The sequence below is a fragment of the Anarhichas minor genome, unplaced genomic scaffold, assembly GCF_050575085.1.
Source record: "Anarhichas minor isolate MPS153535 unplaced genomic scaffold, ASM5057508v1 ptg000020l, whole genome shotgun sequence".
Classification (NCBI taxonomy): Eukaryota; Metazoa; Chordata; class Actinopteri; order Perciformes; family Anarhichadidae; genus Anarhichas; species Anarhichas minor.
Genome location: NW_027466466.1, coordinates 165,049 through 189,045, shown reverse-complemented (window position 1 = coordinate 189,045; position 23,997 = coordinate 165,049). Strand labels below are relative to the sequence as shown.

The 23,997-nt window shown below is 44.8% G+C and overlaps 1 protein-coding gene across 2 annotated transcripts; it reads left to right on the top strand.

Moving 5' to 3' along the window:
• Positions 1 to 14,977: 14,977 nt before the first annotated feature.
• Positions 14,978 to 23,491, top strand: tpx2 (TPX2 microtubule nucleation factor). Of its 2 annotated transcripts, XM_076095533.1 has the most exons (17): positions 14,978 to 15,048; positions 15,528 to 15,659; positions 16,555 to 16,686; positions 17,659 to 17,782; positions 19,251 to 19,313; positions 19,460 to 19,561; positions 19,767 to 19,876; positions 20,043 to 20,191; positions 20,610 to 20,781; positions 20,867 to 21,005; positions 21,514 to 21,736; positions 21,819 to 21,911; positions 21,999 to 22,172; positions 22,270 to 22,416; positions 22,493 to 22,598; positions 22,789 to 22,955; positions 23,126 to 23,491. In XM_076095533.1, exons 2-17 carry the CDS (start codon positions 15,557 to 15,559, stop codon positions 23,234 to 23,236), a joined length of 2,115 nt encoding a protein of 704 aa, XP_075951648.1. In that variant the 5' UTR covers positions 14,978 to 15,048; positions 15,528 to 15,556; the 3' UTR covers positions 23,237 to 23,491. The 2 variants fall into 2 exon arrangements, with proteins under 2 accessions (XP_075951648.1, XP_075951649.1); XM_076095534.1 differs by lacking the exon at positions 16,555 to 16,686.
• The last annotated feature ends 506 nt before the right edge of the window (positions 23,492 to 23,997 follow it).

Genomic DNA, 23,997 nt, shown 5'->3' with positions numbered 1-23,997 from the left:
GACAAAGTCCAACCCCTCTCCAGGAGCTTGGTTCCAGAGCCAACGCTGTGTGTGGAGGTGAGTCCAACTATTTCTAGCTGGTATCGCTCCACCTCCTGCACCAGCTCCGGCTCTTTCCCCGCTAGCGAGGTGACGTTCCACGTCCCTAGAGCTAGTCTATGTCGCCGGCGATCGGCATGCCCGGGCCTCCCGCCCGACCTACCGCCCGGTCTGCATAGCACCCGACCCCGATGCGTGTCCCTGCGGGTGGTGGGTCCACAGGGTGGCTGCTCCATGGTGTTTATTCGGGCTGAGCCCGACCGGGCCCCATGGGCAAAGGCCCGGCCACCAGACGCTCGCCTACGAGCTCCCCTCCTGGGTCTGGCTCCGGGAGGGTGCCCCGGTTTCCCTGGTCCGGGCGAGGTGACTATAGTCCGTGGGCTGCTTATCATTAGGGTCGTTTTGAACCGCTCTTAGTCTGGGCTCTCCCCTGAAACCTGTTTGCCTTGGGAGACCCTACCAGGGGCTAATGCCCCGGACAACATAGCTCCCAGGATCACTGAGCCACTCAAACTCCTCCACCACGATAAGGTGGCGATTCGCGGAGGTACAACCTGCAAATGTCTGTCTAGAAGTCTGACTTTCCCTTGGCTATTCTTCACAGTTTAATACATTCAATGACTGTCTTTTATGGCCTAACACCTCTATGATAAACATTCTATATAGAGATAAGGATTTGCAACTTTTGGCAAAAACCTTCACAAGCAAATATAAAGGTGCTACAAATTCTACTAAGATACACTTCTAACTACAAATTCTAAAACACTTACAATTATGAATCTTCTAATTATGTATTCCAAAACACTTCTAATTATGATTTCTTAATTATGAATCATGAAACACTTCTATTATAATTTCTTAAAACACACTTCTAAACCCCAAATTTCCTACAGTCTCCAGCCGTGCTGTCTAAACGATTTGAGCTAGCGCTTACTGAGTTGATGAGCGAAGTGAACGAGCTGACAGACTAAACGAGGCTTCACGCTAACGACATACTCTGTAAGTACTTGAACTACTTTATTCCAATATTGCAAACCGAAATATCATTACCATACCATTAATATCATGTTATGCTCACCATGGTGGCGAGGCTGCTAGCAATTGTAGCGTTAGCATGTTAGCTTGTAGTGTTAGCATGTTACGAAAGTAAACATAGACATGTGTGTTAGTTAATATTGGAGACACTTTCTTTGTGGACTGTCCCTGTAGCCCAACGTTATAAAATAGAGTATTTAGGACATTTCACATGTAAAATACACGTGTATTTTCCGTATTTCTCTTACTACGTACAGCGAGTGGGGCTGTATACAGTTTAAATACTTGTTTTATTGTTGGCATGCTGTTAAGCATGCCAACAATAAACTGAACTGCCAAACTGCTAAACTGAACTGCCAGTTACACACACGCACGCAGTTACACACACGAACTGCCAGTTACACACACGCACGCAGGCTCTCTCTCTCTCTCTCTCTCTCTCTCTCATACAGTCATTCAGGTCTTAGAGATTTTAAGAGGACTTTCCACCCCCCCACCCCATTTCAAAATAACGCACGCAGGCTCTCTCTCTCTAAACACAGAGTTGTATTTTACGTGAACATACAGACATAATGTGCTCTGCTCTCATTACGATGTCCTGGGAGTGTTTTGTGACACGTTGATATTGTAACTGTAATTTAGCCAGTTCAAAAGACGGTTAAAATACGTCTAAGACGTTCAGACCCCATATCAATGCTTTTTCAACCAGAAATCAACGTTGAAATCCGGGTTAGTGCTCACTGGGTTATGTCACAGTCACAGCTCACTTTATTCCAGACTCATGGCAACTTGACAATTATGTTCTATGCACTGAGAGCTGAGAGGAAGTCACACAGCTGTCCACGTTGCAGAAAGCATCGGCAGCACGCTGGATGAATTTGACATCTCCTAAAAAGCGGTTGTAGCGGTTGCTACGGACAACGCTCTGAACTATGTGAAAGCCATACACAATTTAGGGCTTATTAATGTACCTTGTTTCCCCCACATGCTGAACGTGGCAGTGCGCAAGGGGCTTGAGGTGAAAGCTGTTGACGCGACCCTCTCCAGATTAAAGCAAACTGCAGCTCATTTGGGAAGGTCTCCGTCAGACAGCAGCCTGCTGGAAGAAAAGCTCCTTGGATTAGAAATGGAGCGACTAACAACTGACTGCTGCACCAGATGGAACACCACCTACGACATGATCTGTTGTGCATCTCTGCAACAAGCAGCAGTGGCAGCCGTAGTCTCTGAAAAGTCCCATTTGGAGCTTAGCACTTCTGAGGGGTCGATGGTTGAGCAACTAAAAGACACTTTGAAACCCTTCAAAGTGGCAACTCAGGCCCTCTCCACTGACTCCTACCCCACAGCATCAGCCGTCCTTTGTGCTTGACTGTCAGTTCTATGTTTTTTCCCTGATCACCAAAGTTTTAGTCTAGAATTCTCTCATTACTGTTTTCTTCATGTTGTGTATTCTCTGTTATTAATACTGTAAAATAATGTGAAGTCAGACAGGAAGTCTACTGAGGATTGGACACATTTTAATTGGGATTAATCTTTAAATGACAAGCTGAAGTCTATTGGACAACCATCTCAATAAAGAATGCCAAGTTCAGCGGTCGTCTGACTTCTCAGATCTACCATCTGTATCCACCTATTGTCCTCCATCTATGTCAGTACATGTAGTTTGTGGATATTGGCATATTTTAAAGAAGGGATGACCCGATCAAGTGTTTTGCCCCCGATCTGAGTCATTTATTATAGAGCATCTGCTGATACCGGGCCTCAATCTACTACTTGTATTTTCCTGAAGAATACAGCTGCATAGTGCACACTTCAATTACATTGAAGTTATAAAAATCAATCTAGTGTATATGCTTGTCAATTGAATAGCTCTGCACTGCATTAGCAATTTCGTTTTTTGCCTGCATTCAAGCTGTTTCTTAACAGTAATTATTTCTATTTTTTATAAAATAAGTATAAAGTAACAAATTTCCTCTGTAATCTTTTTGGCCTTGTTGCTGTCTCAAGGGAATTTCTTCCTTTAAAACTGTTTAGTTGCTCAAATGCAAACTTTGAGTTAAATGAACTGTGTTTAGTTGATCTTTACCTCGGATTACGTTAATAATTGACTCTTGTTTGCCTTATGCTCGGGGGGCTTGGTTGCAGTGTGGTTGTCGTTGGCTGTCGTCGGTGGACTACGCACCATAGTTGACAGTAATGAGCTGAAATGAAACGTAAGTAAATAACATGCATAAAGAGTGTTTTGCTGTAGTTTGTAGAGTGTGCTGGTTTTCTGGGTCATGCTCACACACAGAACCCTGCAGAGAGACAGCGGAGAGTTGACGGCGGCTGCACTCGTTGCGTTGCTGTGCATGAAACCATGAAAACACTTGTGTGACAACTGGATGAGATCTGGCTCTAGCTCAATACAGCCCACCGATCAGTTAAAGAAGGCCTCGATCGGTACAGATGTCCATCTTTGAGATTGCATCTGGACAGCCCTATTGAAAAGTGATGCTCTCATAGAAAGTCCATTTCAAACTGCCCAGATTGTTTCATAAGAGGTCCCCCAACTTACGTGATGACCTAAAGTCAGATTTGGCTTAAGAAACCTTTTGATAATCATTTGATAATGCTTTTCTATGATAAAGGGCAATCAGTTCATCCATCCTGAGAACTGTGTTGACATCAAGATCAGAGCCAGAATCACATGTCGCACTACATTTGTGGTCAGCCTGTTAAAATGCCCATGTGATTTATTATGTTGGGTAAAACTAAACGAGAGTTCAAAACCAGGATGTGTGACCATCCGTAATCATCAGTTTATACACCTAAAGTAACTGTGAGAAACTTCAACAGGTCATGAACCAGTCTCAGTGTAGTCCTGATCCTCTATATGACCTCCATCAGTGAACCAGACCATCAGAGAGAAGATGGTCTATTTCTATAGAGTTATTCTTAATGCTTGTCATCGGTGCCACCGGGTCGGATTCTGGTGAAACCAGATGAAATCATGCAGGTTCACCAGAAACTCCTTCAGCTCAGACTCCAGCGGGGCCTCCAGCAGAGACCGGTCCACCGTGGACGGACGCAGATCCTCCAGCAGAGACCGGTCCACCTTGGACGGACCCAGATCCTCCAGCAGAGACCGGTCCACCTTGGACGGACCCAGATCCTCCAGCAGAGACCGGTCCACCGTGTACAGATCTGGCCTCGCTGCAGCCTGCGACCTGCAGTCAGAAGCTCCGGAGGGAGGAGAGCTCAGCAACCAGCACAAGTGTCTTGCTGGGCCCGCTGTGGGGAAAGGAGGCACAGGAGAACCAGGACCCAGGACCAGGACTGAGCAGGGCAGACTGTCAGACCCTGCTGCTGTAAAATGAGAGGTTATCTAAAGGGAATCTGGTGCTGGAATCACTACCACTTTAGTCCACAGGGACCGCCAAAATGAACACAAAATGAAAGTTCCTTGTACTACCTTTAATAGTCAGAACCACAGCTTGCGTGAACTACAGTACATGGATATAGAGACAGTGGGAACGGGGACAAAATCCTTCTCCAAAGGGAGGCTGTTGTGAAGAGCGGGGCTGTGGTCGAATAGTCCTTTTTGCTTAGGAAGCTTCCTCACTGAGTGAAATGACCCAGAAGTATCTAAGTGTCCTCCATGATAAGAGCTGTTCGAATTCTCTAAATGCTAAGGAAAGGTGCTTCAATGCTTCCTTTATTAGCTCCTTTAGCATAGGAAACAACACTTCGGCCGTCTATGAAAACAAACGATATGTTTATCTTACACAGATTTATCAATCATACTCATACAGTCATAAAGTAATGGTATTCATGTTGATGAATATGAAGTGACAACCCTTACGTTTAATTTTATATATATCTATTCACTTCCAACATGTAACTAATAAGAAACAAAACTTATTTAGTTAGTCTTTATATTACTATATAATAATGGTGTTAATTATTAAATGACAATAATTATCCTATGTAGAATATAAACTTGAATGTCTTTCTATTTCAATGTGTCTGAGTGATCGTAAAGTAGACCGGCGATCGCCAAAATGCCAAAATCAAGGGCCTGATTCCCTGCAAAGAGCTACAGGGATGATGTATTTTCGTAGTCCAACAGGACGTTAGCATGCACTGGTTGGATTTTGTATTATTGCGGAAAATAAGCTAACGTTAGGCTCTAAAAGAACTACACCATGGTGCAAGAGTGCAACTCTACACAAAAAAAAGCTATGAAGGCAGATTAGTTGATGTGATGACTTTTAGTAGACTCAATAAGCCACTTGTTAGCAAACGCCTTTTTTGAGAGTCAAAGCTTCTAATTTCACCAGAGGGGTATTAACTGACCTATTTTATATCGTAAAAAAACTTTAAAAACTCTTAACCACAGACCTTATTTCAGGCATCTCACCAAAAACCCATTAAAATACCCACTAACTTTGAGACAAACCAGAAGTGCAAAAATGCTGACTCATTGCCGTTTTTAGCACTCTATACCCCTAAAGGCCTTAAACCATGAACCCTCAGAGACTTCACTTACGTCACATGGCAAATGGTTTAATGTGAGAGGCTGCAGGGGCTTGAAATGGTATAAATATGAAGTGGAGAGCACTTTGAAGCAATTTTCACGATACCTTGATGCTTTTAGTGCACGTAGGCATGCCCTACTGGTTAGCTCACGGCTATTACTCTGCCCTGCTCTCATACAGTGGTTTAAACCGATAACGCCGTCCATGACCCACGGCATCGTCGCTAAAGCATAGCATCCACCCTCAGGTTGGTCAGCAAGAGCAAGAGCCGCGCTGCCATGTTGAGAGCCTTTGAGAGGCATGCATGTGTTGTCCTCATTCTTTACTTTATGTTTACGCCTCCGGGCTTCCCCTGGTTACCCCGTGTTTAATATCACTACGATATGAGTTGTGGATAATTCCCACCAAAGGGCTTTACAGAAAGTGTTCATAAAGGACTAAAAATGTCTGCAAGAGAGCCTTAAAGCACTCAATGATTTGAAAATCGTCTGGAAGTCCGTGAGTCTGCCTGTGGACATTGGGATTGGGCCCATGTAAACATGCCCGAGTGGCCATGGGGGCAAATGAAGAGTTCAGGAGTCCAGAGTAGTTTCAGAAGATGCTTCTTTTTATTTTTAAAAGGTCGACCATCGCACCAACGTTGACACCAGTATCTAGTTGCCTTCACTACCTCCCACACAAACAAAATGAGGCCCTTATATACACACACCTGGTCCAGCTAATTGGACCAGCCCTGCCATCTACGGGTAAGTATATTGCTAAACATATATGTATAATAAATATTTACCAGATTTTACCCACACCACAAGTATCTATAATAATGAACAACTAATTAGAATGCCTAGAAATAAAGTAAATGATAAACACCATCATTTATCTAACTAAACACAGCAACACCTATTTTCACTTCCCCCTACCCGCTTCCTGTAGTTGGTATTTCCCGGAACTATAAATGGGTGCTCGAGCCCCCGGGGAAGTATTTTGCCCGAACACCCTGGGAAGAGGAAACAGGCAGAGGTAAGTTGTTGCAATATATACACGATAATGTTCTGCCACATAGACATTTACTACAGTCAAGTCTAATCACTTTGTCACTGACTGCAGTTGTCTGTTTGTTGGCAGGGAGAACAACAGGACCAGCTTTGTGTCCTAGCTGTGCACATGGCTCCCAGCATCCACAGTCCCACAATAAATACATACAATAAACATGTGTGTTCCTTGACTCTATCACACCCTATCTTGCACACTATCCGTGGTCTAAGTAACGGCGGTGCGTCGTTACATTTCCTCCCCCCTCTCCTGAGAGTACAGTACCTCAGTCTTCATGTACTCTGGAGAGACAATCTGCCACAAGGTTGGCTTTCCCCGGACGGTACATGACTGTAAAGTCATAGGGTTGTAGGGACAGGTACCATGCCGTGAGACGCGTGTTGGAGTCCCTCATCCGATTTAGCCATTGCAGAGCACGATGATCCGTCTCAAGGATGAAGTGACGTCCCAGCAAGTAGTACCTCAATGACTCAATGGCCCACTTCATGGCCAAACACTCCTTCTCCACAGTAGAGTATCTTGTCTCGCGGTCCAGGAGCCTACGACTCAGGAACAGCGGACGTCTCTCTCCATCCGTCTCCTGAAGAAGCACTGCTCCAAGACCAACCCCTGAGGCATCTGTCTACAGAATGAATGGTTGAGAAAAGTCAGGACTGTGGAGAACAGACTCACTTGAAATTGCCCCCTTGAGGTCTTTGAAGGCCTGGTCACATCCTTCATTCCATCTGACTTTGTTTGGGGCCGAGTTCTTGGTGAGGTCGGTGAGTATGGCTCCTTTCTCAGCAAAGTGGGGGATGAATTTGCTGTACCACCCCACAAGCCCCATAAAGGCACGAACCTTCTTCTTGGTGGTGGGCACAGGATATGAATGAATGGCATCCACCTTTCCCACTCGAGGCTTGACCACGCCTTGTCCAACCACGTGGCCCAAGTACTCCACTTGCTTCTGGGCAAAGGCACACTTGAGTGGGTTGATGGTTAGCCCAGCAGGCTTGATCAGGTGGAGGACCTGTCGCAGGTGAGAAACATGTTCCTCCCATGTCTGGCTGAAGATGACGACATCATCCAAGTAGGCAGCCGCAAACTGTGGAACGTCCCTCAACACCTGGTCCATGAGCCGTTGAAACGTAGCCGGTGCCCCCTGGAGACCGAATGGCATCACCTTGAATTGAAACATCCCATAGGGTGTCTTGAAGGCTGTCAGCTCCTTGGTCTCCCGAGCCAGGGCAAGCTGCCAATACCCCTTGCTCAGGTCCAGCGTGCTGATGAACTTGGAGCTCCCAACTCAAGCAACTCATCGATCCGGGGCATTGGGTAGGATTCAAACTTTGAAACTGCATTCAGGTACCTGAAATCAATACAGAACCTCAGCGAACCATCCTTTTTGGGGACCAACACCACCGGACTGCACCACTCACTGGTCGACGTTTCAATTATCCCCAGCTGTAGCATCAGCTCAATTTCCTTCTTGAGCTTTGGCACCAGCCGTTCAGGGATCCTATACCACTTCCGACGAGGAATGGCGCTTTCCTTCAGGTGGACCGTATGCCGGACCAGAGTTGTGAAGCCAGGCTTTAGTTGGAATAGCTCTGGGTCGATTAATGCTTTGATCTGCACCTGCCGTTCCGGATGGAGGTGGGACAGCTCAAACGAACTGGCTTCCGAGATATCGCTGGGAAACTACTTCTCTCTCTCTTCCTCCTCATCCAGGGCACGGATCAGGAGCTGCTGCTGCTGGACCGGCAGCTGGTTTGGTGGTGCAGGCTCTTGAAACTCCTTCAGAAGGTTAACATGAAAACACTGATGCTTTTTCACTCTGTCAGGCATGTAAAGCTCATATTTGACCTTACCCTGGCGCTTGGTGATTTCATAATGCCCCTGCCATTTGGCCAACAGCTTACAGTCACTGGAAGGCAGTAGAAGCAAGACCTGCTGTCCTGGATGAAACATCCTTTCCCTGGCCTTCTTGTCGTACCAGGTCTTCTGGTTAGCCTGCGCAGTTCTCATGTGTTCCTGTGCAAGAACTGTCATTTTTTCCAATCTTTCTCGCATCTTAACCACATAGGAAACCACATCCTCCTGGTCTCCAGTCGGATTCTCCCAGTGTTCTCTCAGGAGGTCCAATGGCCCCCTCACCTGGTGTCCTTAAAGAAGCTCTAACGGTGAGAATCCTGTTGAGGCCTGTGGCACCTCCCGGTATGCAAACAGCAAGTACGGCAACCATTGATCCCAATCCGAGCCTGTTTGGGAGACAAACTTCCGCAGCATGCTTTTAAGTGTTTGATTAAACCTTTCCACCAGCCCGTCCGTCTGGGGATGATATGGGGTGGTCTTAATGCCTTTTACTCCTAAGAGCTGATACACTTGTAGCAGTTTGGACATAAAGTTGGTGCCACAGTCTGTAAGGACTTCTTTCAGTATGCCTACTCTGGCAAACAGTTGTAACAGACAATTGGCAACCTGTCTGGCCTTAACAGATCTGAGGGGAAAGGCTTCTGGATAGCGGGTGGCATAATCACAAATGACCAAGATGTACCTATTGCCTGATGAACTTTTCTCAAGGGGCCCTACTACATCCATGCCTATTCTATCAAATAGGGTAGCAATGATAGGCAACGGCTGAAGCTGAGCTCGGGCTACTCCCCTTTGTGATGTTAATTGACATTCAAGACATGAAGCACAAAAATTCTTAATCTGGACATACATGCCTGGCCAAACAAATCTCCTGGCAATCCTGTTGAGGGACTTTTGAAATCCTAGGTGGCCTGCCCAGGGGATAGAATGACCCAGCTCCATGACTTTCTGACTAAGACTCTGTGGCAAAACTAAGGCTTCATCCTTCCCCTGCCGCTGATAAAGGATGCCATTTGTAACCACATAGGTAGCTTCTGCTAAACAGTCTATCCTGCCCCGTCTCTCACCCTCAACCTCTGACCTTATCAAACCAGGATTTCAGTGCTGGATCCGTTAGCTGCAATGCTGCTATGTCAGAAGGGATGTGAAAATCGAAAGGCTGGTTGGGCTTTGTCACACCTTCACACTGCTTCTTGGCCGTAGCCAAAACCTTATCTCGCCTTCTCTGGGCTCTGGACTTGGGCTGCTTAATTGTCCCTGCCTCCAACTCAGCATTGTAAAAAGGTAACTCCTCAAGATTATTCCTGTCTTTCTGTGCCCTAGTTGTGACCATGTTGCATGCAGTTACTTTAGGTGGGGGGGTCCAGCTGCTGCTCAACCTTCTGGACTGGTGCCTCTACAGTGCCCTCTATCTGTCCCTCAGCGGTAGCCTGGCCCTCCCACTTAGCCTGCTGTATCAAATCTAACAGTGTGGGCCCAGAATAACAGCATAGGGTAGTTTGGGTGCTAATGCTACTGACAAGAGGTAAGTCTGCCCACCTACAGTAAGATAAACCTCAGCTGTGGGGTACCTTTTTTCATCACCGTGGACACAACTAATGTTGGAAGTGGTCTCACTCCACAGTTCTCTGGGTACTATACTAGACCGAACCACAGACTGAAAACTGCCCGAGTCCAAGAGTGCCTCCTCACGCTGACCATTCACCAACACTGGGGCAATGAGCGCTCTTTTTTGAACAGGAAATGCGTGAGTGGGTCTGAACACAAAAGAGAAGGCTTACTTTGTCTGGTTGCAGGGCATGTGTACTGAGTGTGACCTAGGGCATTACACTGATAGCACCGTGTATCTGGCCTAGAACTGGAGAAAGGCTTTTTACTGGCATTGGATTTACTGGGAGAGAATTGTCTGCTACTGTATGGAGGCCTAACCTGCGCTTGACCACCCCTTTCACCCCCATTGGACTTACTGTGTCCGGTGAAGTGGCTGTCACGGCCAAAGGTGGTTCTTCTGTTCCCGGCTCTGGCTGACAGGAAAACCTCTGCAAGGCGGGAAGCCTCTTTTGCCGTCTCGGGGTCACGTTCCCGGATCCAAACCTCCAGCTCTGGCTCAACCATCCTCAGAAATTGTTCTAGAATCAAGAACTCAGAAATCTCTTGTACAGTGGAGCTCTCTGGTTTTACCCATTTGGTAAACATGTCCTTCAACCGCACATACAGTTCACGCGGTGTTTCACCACGATTAATGTCCAGTGCACGGAACCTTCGTCTGTATGTCTCAGCTGTGATCTCATATTTAGCTAAAATAGCTTCTTTGACCTTTTCATACTCTTCAGACTCTGATACTTCCATAAGCACATAGGCACTGCGTGCTTTACCTGTGAGCAAAGGAACTAGATGAATAGCCCACTCTTCTTTTGGCCAATGGCAGACATTAGCCATTCTTTCAAACATTGTGAGGTAATGTTCAATGCCATCATCTGCAGAGAGAGGTATAAACTTAGGGTCTCTGTGGATGTGTGGGGCCCGCTGTAGAGGTTGTAGTGGCTCATTCTGCTGGCTGGCCATCATCCTCGGACCTCCCTCCTCTACGTCATCATCAATGCTTAGATTATCCACTCTGCTGTCATATTCACCCCTCATTTCAGTCACCTGCGCTTGAATCCGATGAACGTCGTGCTCCATACTTCTCCATCTCTGGTCTTGGCGTGTGGTCTCTTTTTCAATCAGTTCATCTCTTGCTGCTTGGGAGCGAACCAGCGACTGTACCAGGTTTGTCAACTCCTCCATGTTGTGAGGCATCCTGGCTGCTGCAGTCGCTTGCTGAACCGCTGAAGTCTCTGGTCCCCCCTTCTCTGGGCTCTCCTGGTGCTCGCTCTTCTTTTTCCTTCTCGTCCTTGGTCCCATCAATATATCGACAGGCCTTTACCACTGCCGCCACTTGTAAACATGCCCGACTGGCCATGGGGGCAAATGAAGAGTTCAGGAGTCCAGAGTAGTTTCAGAAGATGCTTCTTTTTATTTTTAAAAGGTCGACCATCGCACCAACGTTGACACCAGTATCTAGTTGCCTTCACTACCTCCCACACAAACAAAATGAGGCCCTTATATACACACCTGCTCCAGCTAATTGGACCAGCCCTGCCATCTACGGGTAAGTATATTGCTAAACATATATGTATAATAAATATTTACCAGATTTTACCCACACCACAAGTATCTATAATAATGAACAACTAATTAGAATGCCTAGAAATAAAGTAAATGATAAACACCATCATTTATCTAACTAAACACAGCAACACCTATTTTCACTTCCCCCTACCCGCTTCCTGTAGTTGGTATTTCCCGGAACTATAAATGGGTGCTCGAGCCCCCGGGGAAGTATTTTGCCCGAACACCCTGGGAAGAGGAAACATGCAGAGGTAAATTGTTGCAATATATACATGATAATGTTCTGCCACATAGACATTTACTACAGTCAAGTCTAATCACGTTGTCACTGACTGCAGTTTGTTTGCAGGGAGAACAACAGGACCAGCTTTGTGTCCTAGCTGTGCACATGGCTCCCAGCATCCACAGTCCCACAATAAATACATACAATAAACATGTGTGTTCCTTGACTCTATCACACCCTATCTCGCACACTATCGTGGTCTAAGTAACGGCGGTGCATCGTTACAGCCCACAAACCGATAGATGCCATCACGGTGAGTTGGATCACTTCTTAGTCTGCCTTGTGCCCAAACAGCAGACAGACACAGATAGAGTCTGTCTAGCTCACACGGTCAAACTCAAGGCCCGCGGGCCGAATCCGGCCCGCCACGTCATTTTATGTGGCCCGCGAATCCACCAGCATAAAAAATAAAAAATATTTTTTATTTTGGAAAAAGAATAGTTAGACTTCAAAAAATAAAAGTATCCCCATGGTCGAAATTATGAGATAGAAAGTTGAAATTATGAGATAGCATGTTGTCTGTGTACCGACATTAAAACTATCACAACAGGTGGACAGGAGAGGGAACAGACCGTAAAGAGGTTTTCCAACAAGTGATTGAGTTGAAAAAGATCGAAAAATAATCCCAAAATGTCCACGAAGAGAAAAATTGATGCAGAGGGAAGAAAATGTAATGAAAGATGGGAAAGCGAATACATGTTTGTGCTTGAAGGAGAAAAACGGGTCTGTCTTCTGTGTTATGATGCGTGTCGGTGATGAAGGAATACAATTCACGTCGGCATTTTGACACCAAACACGGAGCAAAATTTTGCCTCCAAGAAAAACATAAAATTGTCCAAGAATTAAAAGGCAGACTGCAATCACAGCAGAATATATTTACAAAAGCTACAGCCCAGTGCTGCTAAAGGTATGTGAGCAGGTGAGCTCCGACCAGATACAGACTTTTACAAATGTCAGTTTGTGAAGAAACACCATCGCAGACCAAGTTCAGGAATTAGCAGGCAATCTAACAACACAGCTAGCTAAGAGACGAGCAGATACTCGTCTTCTTCATTAGCTGTTGATGAAAGCACAGACAACACGGATACAGCTCATCTATCCAAGACCTGACTCTCAGTGAGGAGCTCTTGGATGTAGCTGCCATGCACGGGACGACGGTGGGGACATTAGTGATCCAGAGAGGTGACAAAAATAGCTTTGAACAAAGTTAATGTAATAACTTGTGTTTGATGATATTTGTCTTTGTTATTTTCTTTAAAAGTTTGATCTTTGATAGAGTAATGTGGGTTTCTTAACCCTAAATTAAAATTATTTATTATTTATTTATAATAACAGAAATGTGCTTAAATATAATTTTACATTTATATAACTGCATGTACAATATTTTTACACTTGAATAAACAATAATCAAATGCAGAGAGTTAGTTAACAATATGTTAGGGTGTCGTTACATTTATACAGTCTTAGAGTTACAACCGGCCGCCCTTTGAGGGAAACTATGATGCTGATGTGGCCCGGAGTAAAAATGAGTTTGACACCCCTGGTCTAGCTGGTGAACTTTATAAGGTGATCGTTTGTTTGTTGTGTTTACAACTTCATCCTCTGCTCCCAAGTGGCCAAAAAAATCAATCAATACACCAACAGCCCTTGCCAAATGACTGATGAACCACCAATTCCAAGGGCCACAACTAGCACCATGAGGCAAAACTAGCCCCCAAACCCCCCTCAAAACTGTCAGTTATACACAGAAGAAGACTGAGTTAGCACCAGGCGGCAAACTCCGGTTCTGCCGAGTCACGCCAAAGCGGAAGTGTCTAGACTCTAGAGCATTCTCTCTACTGGCAAGCAGGGGGCGACTCCTCTGGTTTCATAAAGAAGTCAGATTATATCGGTCTATGAGAAAATAACTCTACTTCTCACTTGATTTATTACCTCAGTAAACATTGAAAACATGAATTCATGGTCTCAATCTCTTGATGCTCATTTGGTAAATTATGGTCCATTTAGAGTCAAACAGACCATGAAGCTATGTTTTGGGGCGGACTAAATGTGATTGACAGGTCTCTGCCGCTACCAGAGCCGTATATAGCGTCTCTACGTCGCTCCTCCGCATTCCAAGATGGTAACTTCTGTTCATTGGTTCGGAAAAAAATAACCAAAAAAAGTCCATACTTGGCGTACTTGGTATTGAGAAAGGGCCAAGACTTCTAAACGGCAGTCTGCAATTCAGTGGGTGACGTCACGATGACGACGTCCACTTTGTATATACAGTCTATGGTTAGCATACAAGGATTAAAGGGTTTAAAGGCGTGTTGGCAGTTAACACAGGCAAAATCTGAATATAGAGCACAGACAACCCAGATAACTCACTAGGTTCCAGCTGCATCATGTTAGTCAGTCCTGTCCTTTTAAACAAAGTATTCTTGGTTATTTTCACCTCTGTTTTTTCATGGTATGTCTGATGAGAACAAACATCCCTTTCTTTTTATTTAAGATACCTTGTTGCTCCTAAATTAATGGAGACCCACTATACAATTGTATGTAATGTGTATCCATTGAGTGCTTTTTTTACATCAAAAATGAATCTGTGAATCTTCTGTTCTACAATAGTAACTATAGAGCATCAGTTCCTTTACTGTGAACACACGTGCAACCACCAACCGTGTGATGAGTGGACGCTACTGCCAAGCGGCCCCTGTTCATTAATTGAGTTAATTTGATAATTTATCTAAATAACATTTACTCACCTGTCTTATTCTGAAGGTCCCATGACGGAAGCATTACCGTACCCATGAACGCTTCTAGACTTCGTTTGTTTTTCTCTATTAATATATACGCTCAGACTTCTATGATTAATGAACCATGCATTCGTTTTGTTTCGTGCGTACATAGTTCCATATTTTATTTGATATATTAATATTATCATATTTTTATTTGTGTTGATCACGTGGTCAGGTCAAAGGAAGTTGACTTGTATGAGCCAATGAACAGCGAGCTTGTGATCATGATGTTAACCATTGGCTGGTTTAAAATGAAAGCGATATACGCGCTAACGGCTCTCTGTCGTTTCATTCGCTCAGAGAACAGACGGTTTCGGTAAGCTTTTTCCAATGAATGTACTTATTTTGTACTGAGGCTACATCAGTAATTGTTTCCTTGTGTTCAGAGTTCAAGTTTACTAACCCAGATAGCTGTACCAATACTACTAATGTGTGAATTCGAATTAGCTAACAGTAGTTTGATACATGCTAATGAAGGCGAGTTTAACGTTAGCTTTAGTTAGTTTTCTCTCGGCCACGTTAACGTCATAACGTACTATTCGTGAAGAAAATACCACTCTTACCGGCCACTCCGTAGTATACCGTTAACGTACATTTCCACGGCAATGTACCATTACATTTCCTTCCAGGCAAAGTGGAATTGTTTTGTGAAGTTTTCCCTCGGTCCATTCCAGTCCGTCTCATCTAGCTAATCATACAGCTATCGGGTGTACGTTACGTTAACGGTAACTGAACGCATCAGGGCATTTCTAACCGAAGATTTTCCGTGTTTAACATTACTTGTTTCCTGTTTAGGTGACTAACTAATAACACGATTTGAGAACATGGCTGAAGGCGACTCCGGTGATCGCTACGAGTTCGATGCCCCGTCACACGTAGTCGACTTCATAGATCTGGACAATGCCGAAAGTGAAGATGTGTGGTTTGGTAAGTCTCTCTCCGATATTATCCTCTGATCCAACCGCTGTTTTGTTCACGTTGGATTCATTTAGCCTAACGGCAACATGCTCAGGACAAAGTATTGCTGCTGTCTTTTTATTGTTAAAACTCTGAGTCTGCAGTAACCGGTGTTGTCTTTTGTTGCTCTTGTCGCCATGAGCCACATACGATATTTCACCTCCACCCTCGCTCGTTTTCTTTTCTTTTTAAAGCAAAGTGTTTGGAAGAGAATCTATCTCAGCACAAAGGAAGTCAGTGATGTGGGTTCATCTCATAGAAGTTGTCCTGATGGCCTCGGCTCGCTGGTAGAAGAGGACTTTTGCAATTTCCTAATGAAAATGTGTGAATGGCCTCCACTCCATTTCTTGTGACAGTAAGGGTTCAAAAGTAGACAAATATCAGAATCACAACAGTTTATTGCCATGGTATGTTGAACATGCAAGGAATTTGACATGATGGGAGGTGCATAACGAACATAATAATATATGCGGCACACTATGAAAGCAGCCGATGCCTGGCAACACTTGAACACTTTAGGACAGCAGCTTCTCTCCTAAGGTCCTGTTTTGAATGCTGGCATCATGAATCATTTCACTTCTCTGCACCCAGCTGGTCAGGAGGACCGCTATGACCCATTCAGTGTCACCCTTCGGTCGGATGGGTGTTAACTGTGTTGCTGTGTTCAAGCACGGTGTGACTTATCAGAAGAGGAATGAGTATTTTGAGTTCTAACAATATCGTACAAGTAGTATTTCTACCATTGCTACAAAATTGAAACTGGTAATGAAAACTATACTATAGAGTAGCCAATATTTATGTTAAATTAACCATCAAAGAATCTGAAGAGTCCATCTTCTTGATCTGTGACTGTCTCCTTGTGCAGAACAACAGACTGGAGGAGCAGATGGCCACCTTAAAACTCCTTTGGGGCCTGAACAAGGCTTTAGGAGAAGCCACGCGCTGGACCTGCCTAGAGCCACCGTAGCCCCTCAAGTCATGGCAGAAAAGGACTCTGGTGTGTTTTTCATTTCATTATAGCTAATTACTGAAGATGCATTCATATTAGGCGGCTCAAGCTGAGTTCACTGAACTCTGATGGTTCCCTCTGGACCGGGCTGGAAGGCTGGGTCACCACTGACTTATGCAACTGCGTGTCTAACCCCCAAAGAAAACGTTTTTAAAGGGATCAAACCCGCAATGGGTCGGCCCCCTCCTTAAAGGGTCTGTGTGCTGAACAGACCCAAAGCTGAACCGATCGGTCAAAAAACAAACCAACAAATTACATTTAAAAACCAAATAGAAATGAATATATAACATTTCTTGTCAATAACTACAAAACGAAACAACAACAACCTGGTTGACCCGGCCTGGCTGACCCTGCTGACGAGTTCTGGAGCTCCCTTGTCATGTCTCGCTGCCAGTGGACGGGGCTGCACTGTCCCTGACTTAATTCATATTTTTGTTTTGTTGCAGTGTAAAGCTCATGTTTCTTGATATTTTGTAATTAATGTTGTTTGCTCTTTCATTTACTTACAGTCTTTCCTATCCTTTCACATAGCTCACACACCATCACTCTGTTCTCCCATACTCTTACTACATGATGTTAGCTGGCCTGTGTTCACCGTTTGTCCTTATTTATCATCTTGCTATAAAAAAAAAAAAGAGTATTCTACTCACCCTAATCCCAAGTTACTAAACAATAAATGAGTCCCTATAAAAATAATTTATTCAGATACTTGAGCGTATACAATAAAAGTAGCTTGCTCCTTCTGTGGAAAGATACTGTAGTCTTGCAGTTACAATCTCTTCCTGTGGGGATTCAGTCAGTGCTGTAAGTTATGAAGGGTTCATTTGCAGAAACTAAAAGCTATTCTTAAAACCCATAAACAAACACCACTTGGGTTCATAAGTAAGAGTAATTGAATTGGATCCTTTATGTTGATATAGTTTCATGATGTGAACTCGTATGGATTTCTCAATGTTTCAGGTCCTAGTGTGTCCACATCTCCACCTCCAAACATGGTCACATCCTGGGGGGATGGTTCTCCTGCTCGGACTGGTGCACGACCGAAGAGGAGCGCTGCTCACCACCCCCCTGCCCAACCACGCAGGTAAAGTACTTGTGATGGAAGACATGTGTGCTACACAATTAACCTGAATTATCTGTGGTACTGATTCATAATTGTACACAATCTTGCCCGATGATTCTGGCACATTAGCGTAATCCGTTTAGAGTAAAATGGACCATAAAGCAGGGTGCGCTTTAGGGCGGGGCTACCTTGTGATTGACAGATAGCTACCACGGTGTTGTCCAGACCGGATCTTTAACCCTTTCACCGTCTGTTTTCACTTCATGAAAATGAATTGTAACATTTAGTTTGACTAAAAATATCTTAATCAGCGTTCAGTTGTACCTAGCGCCCCCTCTCGTGTCACTTCTGATTCCAAAGAACAAGATAGTGACAGACACAATGCTGAACTCAATGCTGTGGCTCAGTGGTAGAGCAGGGTCATCCTTAAATCAGAGGATCGACGGTTTGATCCCCAGCTCCTCTAGTCCATGTCAATGTGTCCATGGGCAAGACACTTAACCCCAAATTGCTCCTACTGTACTGTGTGTATGAATGTTAGAGTCCTGATGGGCAGGTGGCACCTTGCATGGTAGCCCCTGTCATCAGTGTGTGAATGTAGTGTTAAAGAGCTTTGAGTGGACACAAGACTGGAAAAGAGAGAAACAAGTACAGTCCATTTAGCATTTGTGTCCAAACCATTGGATGATGTCACAGTGACTCCGTTCACCTCTCATATCCAGTCAAAGCTTCAAACACACCAACCGACTGTAGCACCATGTGACAAGTGGAGGAGGCGAGATTTATGTAGGCTGTGTTTTAAAAGCTTACTATGCAGGAATTGTTGCTAACCGTTTGTTAACACAACATTCAGAGTTTACCGCTCCTGCCCCCGGCTCAACTACACCTGAGGCTAACGTGCCCAGTGTATCACCTTCAGCATCACATACTGTACAGCAGCGAGAGCTGCCTTTTCTCACTATTTGTGTTTGTTGTTGTTGTTGTTGTTGTTATGCATGTACACCCAGTGTACATGCATAGCAAATCCAGGCAGAGGGTTAGGGTCTCTAAAGATAGACACCACCACACTGCTCTAGTGGGTCAGAGGAGATGATTGAGAGGGATTACTTAATACATAGTTTATTTTAGTGAATTGCTTCATAGTATAAAGGTCAGGCAGCTGGTTGGAAGCTGTGTGTGTGGCCCCTGTACAGTCATTGTTATGATTCTATTACAGTGTGCATTAATAGGTAATTTTGTTTGGTACTGCTTTTGTGATTTAGATTAATTTACATATCAAATTGAGTTTTCTTGATACATGGAATATTATTCAGTCTGTACAGATGGTTGTGTGATGTCTATGGTCCAGAGTTGTCTTGGTTTCGGGCTTGAAGACTGGATTTCACAGCGGGACAGGTGTTTGAAAGAAAACAGCTGTTTGTTTTTGGGGACTTGACCTATACTTGAGATTAAACATGTGTTTTATTTCTTATTCTTTCATTCCTTTTAGGGTTTCAAAACGTAAGGAGTTGACCAGCGGTCTGGCTCCACCACCATCAAAGAAACACAAAAAGTAAGTTTCAAAACTGTCTTGTCGTCATAATGCCCTTGACTGGTTTCTTTTTAAGCCTTTACTGAACACCTGCTTATAAGGGACCCCGTCAATGTCTCCACGTTGTATTTCCTTTGTTGGTTTTTTACTGTGGTTGTTTGCTCTAGAACTCCTCCTCTTGCCCGAAGATCCACTAGTGTCCTCCGTAGCAAGGTGCCGCAGAATACCAGGACAGCGCCCAAGACCTCTTCCGCTACTGCAAACACAGAGTGAGTTTCTCCGACTCCACTGGAGTTTCTGTTGTGTGGTTATATGCTGAAGGACTGGGAGGTCTGCTCTGGGCTCTAGCCTCCTCCAGTGTGCTAGGTTCATACAACATCCACATCAGAGAGCCAAAGTGTTTCCAGCTGTCTAAGTGATTTGAACAGGACTGATGTTAAAGCTGTATTGTTGCTGATAATTATGTCCAAACAGGCCAAACAGCTCTGAAGAACAGGAGCTGGAGCGCATCAGAAACCTCCAGAAGGAAGTGGCGATGCATCGCAGGCAGAATGAGGCCAGCTACAAGGCTGCTCTGGCTGGCAGTGAGTAGTTCTGACTGACTCTGTGTGGCTGCAAACATTAGCGACTGTCCTTGCTACAACCTTTTTTTTATGTGCCAGCTAACGAGCTGTTTAGTACATTTTAAAGGATCTGGAAGTCGTTCTTCAGGTTTACTTCTTGGAAGTAAATCTGCATCACTTATTTCAGATCCACCACCAAAGAAGTTGGTCCTGACATCGACTGTGCCCAAAGAGTTCCACTTCAGCACCAACACTCGTGTCAAGGCGACCGCCTCATCCAACGCAGCCCACAAGGAAGTGGACTTCATCAATCAGCTCCGCAAAGCCTCCTCCCCAGTCAGTACTTCTCATATGCTCACACATTTTTAGAATTCTAGTGTAACCTGGGGGGCCAAACTGTCAAACGGACCACGAATGGTTCACTTCAACATGTTTCAGGGTTCAGTGTGCACACAATGGGCTGCTGGAGTAAAGCCAGATTCATTTAATTTTGTTTCAACAAAAACAAAATTCCTTCATCACTAGATGGAAACTTATATAAAACCTGATCAAGAGAAATAAATATACACTCCTTGATGATGTTGCATGAACTGAAATGTCATGTCCTCCAGCTCAGTTACAAGATGAATCTGCAGTTTAGTCGTAATTCTCAACAGTGAGCTGAGAGGAAAGTTAACTAGACATCCAAATGTACATGTGCACATTAAACCTGCACCCAATTTCTACCGTTGCTCTCTCCTTTTATTCTTTTTAGACAAAGGCTATGAGAGGCGCCACTGTGCCAAAACCCTTCAACCTGTCGACCAGCAACAAGAGAGAGGTGGAGGAGTCGGCTGCCTACGTGCCCATGGCTGAGCAGATAGAGCAGTTCCAGAAACGAACCCCTGACCGCTACCATCTGCGAAGTCGCAGCAGTCAAGAGAGAGGTGTGCAGGACAGTCGGGGCTAGATGTGGAGTTTTCTTCTGGGTTAAGTTTAACTTAAATTACTTTGGTTATAACTGTTTCCTAGGGCCAGCAGCGGTGAAGTGTGATAAGCTGAAGCTCACCCAGCCTCACACCCCTCACCTGATGACCCGCCAGAGGAGCCGGCCAACCAACGTGAAGAGCAGTGCTGACCTGGAAGCTGAAGAGGTGGACAGACTCCACAAGTAAGAACCTCTACTGAAGCCGTCCTCACGCAGCACCAGGTCTGACTTAAGCTGACAGTCTGAGGCCGGCCAGAGGTGGATGCCTCGTGAAGCCGTGTTAAAATAACAAACAGCGTGATCATTATTGATGCTGCCTTTTCAACACCCACCTCTCACCTTCATGGTAGCCCCAAAGTGGGCTGTCCAACTGCCCTTTTCTTTACTTGGTTGTAAGCCAGCATGTTCCGTTAAATACTTACAGCTGTTCTACTTGTTCCTAAATGACTTGGGGAACCTTATGTTAGAACACTTAATCTTTGAAATAAGTCTTTTTCTATTGAGTAGGCAAGATTAGATCAGTAATATTTTCATGAATTTTACCATCAGAGCTCCAAGACACTGGAAACGTCTGGGCTGACTTTTGATAGAAGCTTGTGACTCTGGATTGTTCAGCGTTTACTCTCTAGCCTGCAGTGCCTTCCTGTCAGTGTTTAATATTGAATTTCCATTAAATATTGTGTTTACTCAGGTTTAAGTTCAAAGCCTTGGAGCTAAACAGGAAAATTCTGGAGAGCGTCAAGCACCCAAAGAGGCCGGCAGTGAAGGAACCCACTATACCCGAAGGCTTTGAGCTGCAGATTGAAAAACGTCTCCATGAGAGACAGGCCACCAAGAAGCCTCAGGGAGGGGAGGAGAAGGCGCACACCTTTAAAGCCCAGCCGCTGCCCAAAAAGATCCTGGAAGGAGTCGTGGTGAGTTTAAATCCTGTGAGGCTTTTAAGTGATTGATTTCTATACCATGAATGTAGTAAAAAGGGTTTCCTCTCGTCAACAGGGATTGCCGGAGAAGAAAGTTCTGCTTCCTACTGTGCCAGAGTCTCCAGCTTTTGCCCTGAAGAAGAGGGTTCGCATGGAGAAGGTTGAGGATGTAAGGGCTCATCTGGTTGTTTTAATACTTAAAGGATAATGACTTTTCTTCAACTTAAGGTAACACTACCCTTTTTTTCTTGCTCAGGTCAAACCGCCTTCACCCATCAAAGCCCCCGCAGTGCCTCATTTTGGCCTCCCCTTCCAGCCCCAGCTACAAGAGAACCACCATGTGGAAGTCTGTCCCTTCTCCTTTGAGGAGCGGGACCGAGAGAGGAGGGCGTTGAAAGAGAAGAAGCTGCAGGAAATGCGAAATGAAGAGGTGGAGATCCACAAATGCAACCCTTGTCCTTTAGACCGCCAGAGTAAAGAAACAACCACTAAATCACTCTCCTAACGCTTCCTCTGAACTGTTCCAGGTACCGCAGTTCAAGGCCCAGCTACTGCCAGACTTCGACACTGTGCTCCTCCCCGAGAAGAAGAAGCTGGAGCCCACGAAGCCTGAGCCCTTCAGACTGCTGCTGGATGAGCGGGGAGCTGTGAGGGGCACTCGCTGGGAGCAGATGGTACGACACAATCTGACGGTTTAAAGTCAATAACCAATGGTACCTTGAAATTCATTCATGAGTGCTGTTTCTGTAGGTGAAAGAAGAGCATAAACGAGAGGAAGTCGTATTCAAAGCCAGGCCCAACACAGTCACTCACAAAGAGCCTTTCCAGCCCAAAAAGGAGGCCCGGGCTTCAGTGGGTAAGTCTATTAACATGCAGAGCTGACCAACACCTGGTTTTACCTAGACCTGTGATATTGTGATGGTTTTAACATGGCCATCAACGGCTCAAAGCACTGAACACTGACACTATTCAAACCTCGTGAAGAGAAGCGCTCTCTGTGCTTCACTTCCATCTGTCGTGGCACTAAGGAATGGATTCTTCCACAGTTGTGGAGGCCTTTGAGCTGTCGACGGAGCGTCGGGCCGTGGAGTGGCAGGAATACGAGCGGCAGGCCAGTGAGAAGGAGGCCCTCAGGATGCTCATGGAGGAGGAGCAGAGACGAGAGCAGGAGGAGAAGGAGAAGGAGGATGTCGCCAGGCTGCGGCAAGAACAGGTCATTGCCAAACTCAGTTCATTCCATTACTGAGTAAGAGTCCTCGGCTTCAAAGGGCTGCTTCCTCAGGAGACACTTAATGACTCTAAAGTAAACAAACTCTATTAAGAGGTGGAAGTCTTAGAGATTCCAACGTGATGTAACTGCATTTGTTTTCTTCACCTCACCAGGTCCACTCTGCTCAGCCCATCAGACACTACAAACCTGTAACCGTGAAGAAGAGTGAGCTTCCTCTCACAGTCCCCCACTCACCCAACTTCTCTGACCGCTTCCGCTTGTGATCGGCCTGCCTCACTCCACGCTGTAGAGATCGGCATATTCTAAGCCTTCAGATGTTTTCTCTCTGTAATGATTTTTATAAACTTCCGGATTCAGTCGCTTTTTTCTTTGTTCCATGGTGAGCTTTAGAATGTAATAACATGCTGTATATTCTCTACCCTTTTCTATCTTAACTGACAAGCAATTTACAGTTTGTCTCTGTCTGTCTCTCTTTTTATCATAAAACTCTTCTTTTAAATAAAAGTTATAAAATATTACCAATTATGGACATTTTGTTTGAAGTTCTTGCAACTTTACATTCATATTTAATGCCAGTACAACGCATTAAACTTCATCTTTAAACTTAGAAAACTCTAAATTGTGTGCTACTGTTTTATCATTTGTAAACTTTAAAACAGCTTATTGATTAGTGGTAACTGGTCAGTATGAAAGCATGTGTTACCTGCTCTAGGTTCAGTAATGGTTATTTTACTTGATTGCAGATTAGTTTATTTTGTGTGTGCCAGTAAAGCACAATTTTTGAAACCTGAAAATGTGAAAGTGCCTTCAAGCATCGCCAGCATTACGGCTGAAACAAACCAGCTGTTGGAAGTTGATAACCTGGATTCAAACGGAGTCGCTGCAGTTTAAGAGATCAAGTTCCAAAGTGTTTATCGAGCTTAAACTAGTTTAATGTGCATCGTCTGTCACCTGGTTCCAGATGTCAACATGTGTTCAGGAGTTTTTGTTACCCGATACAATGCTAGCCATTCTGCACATCAAC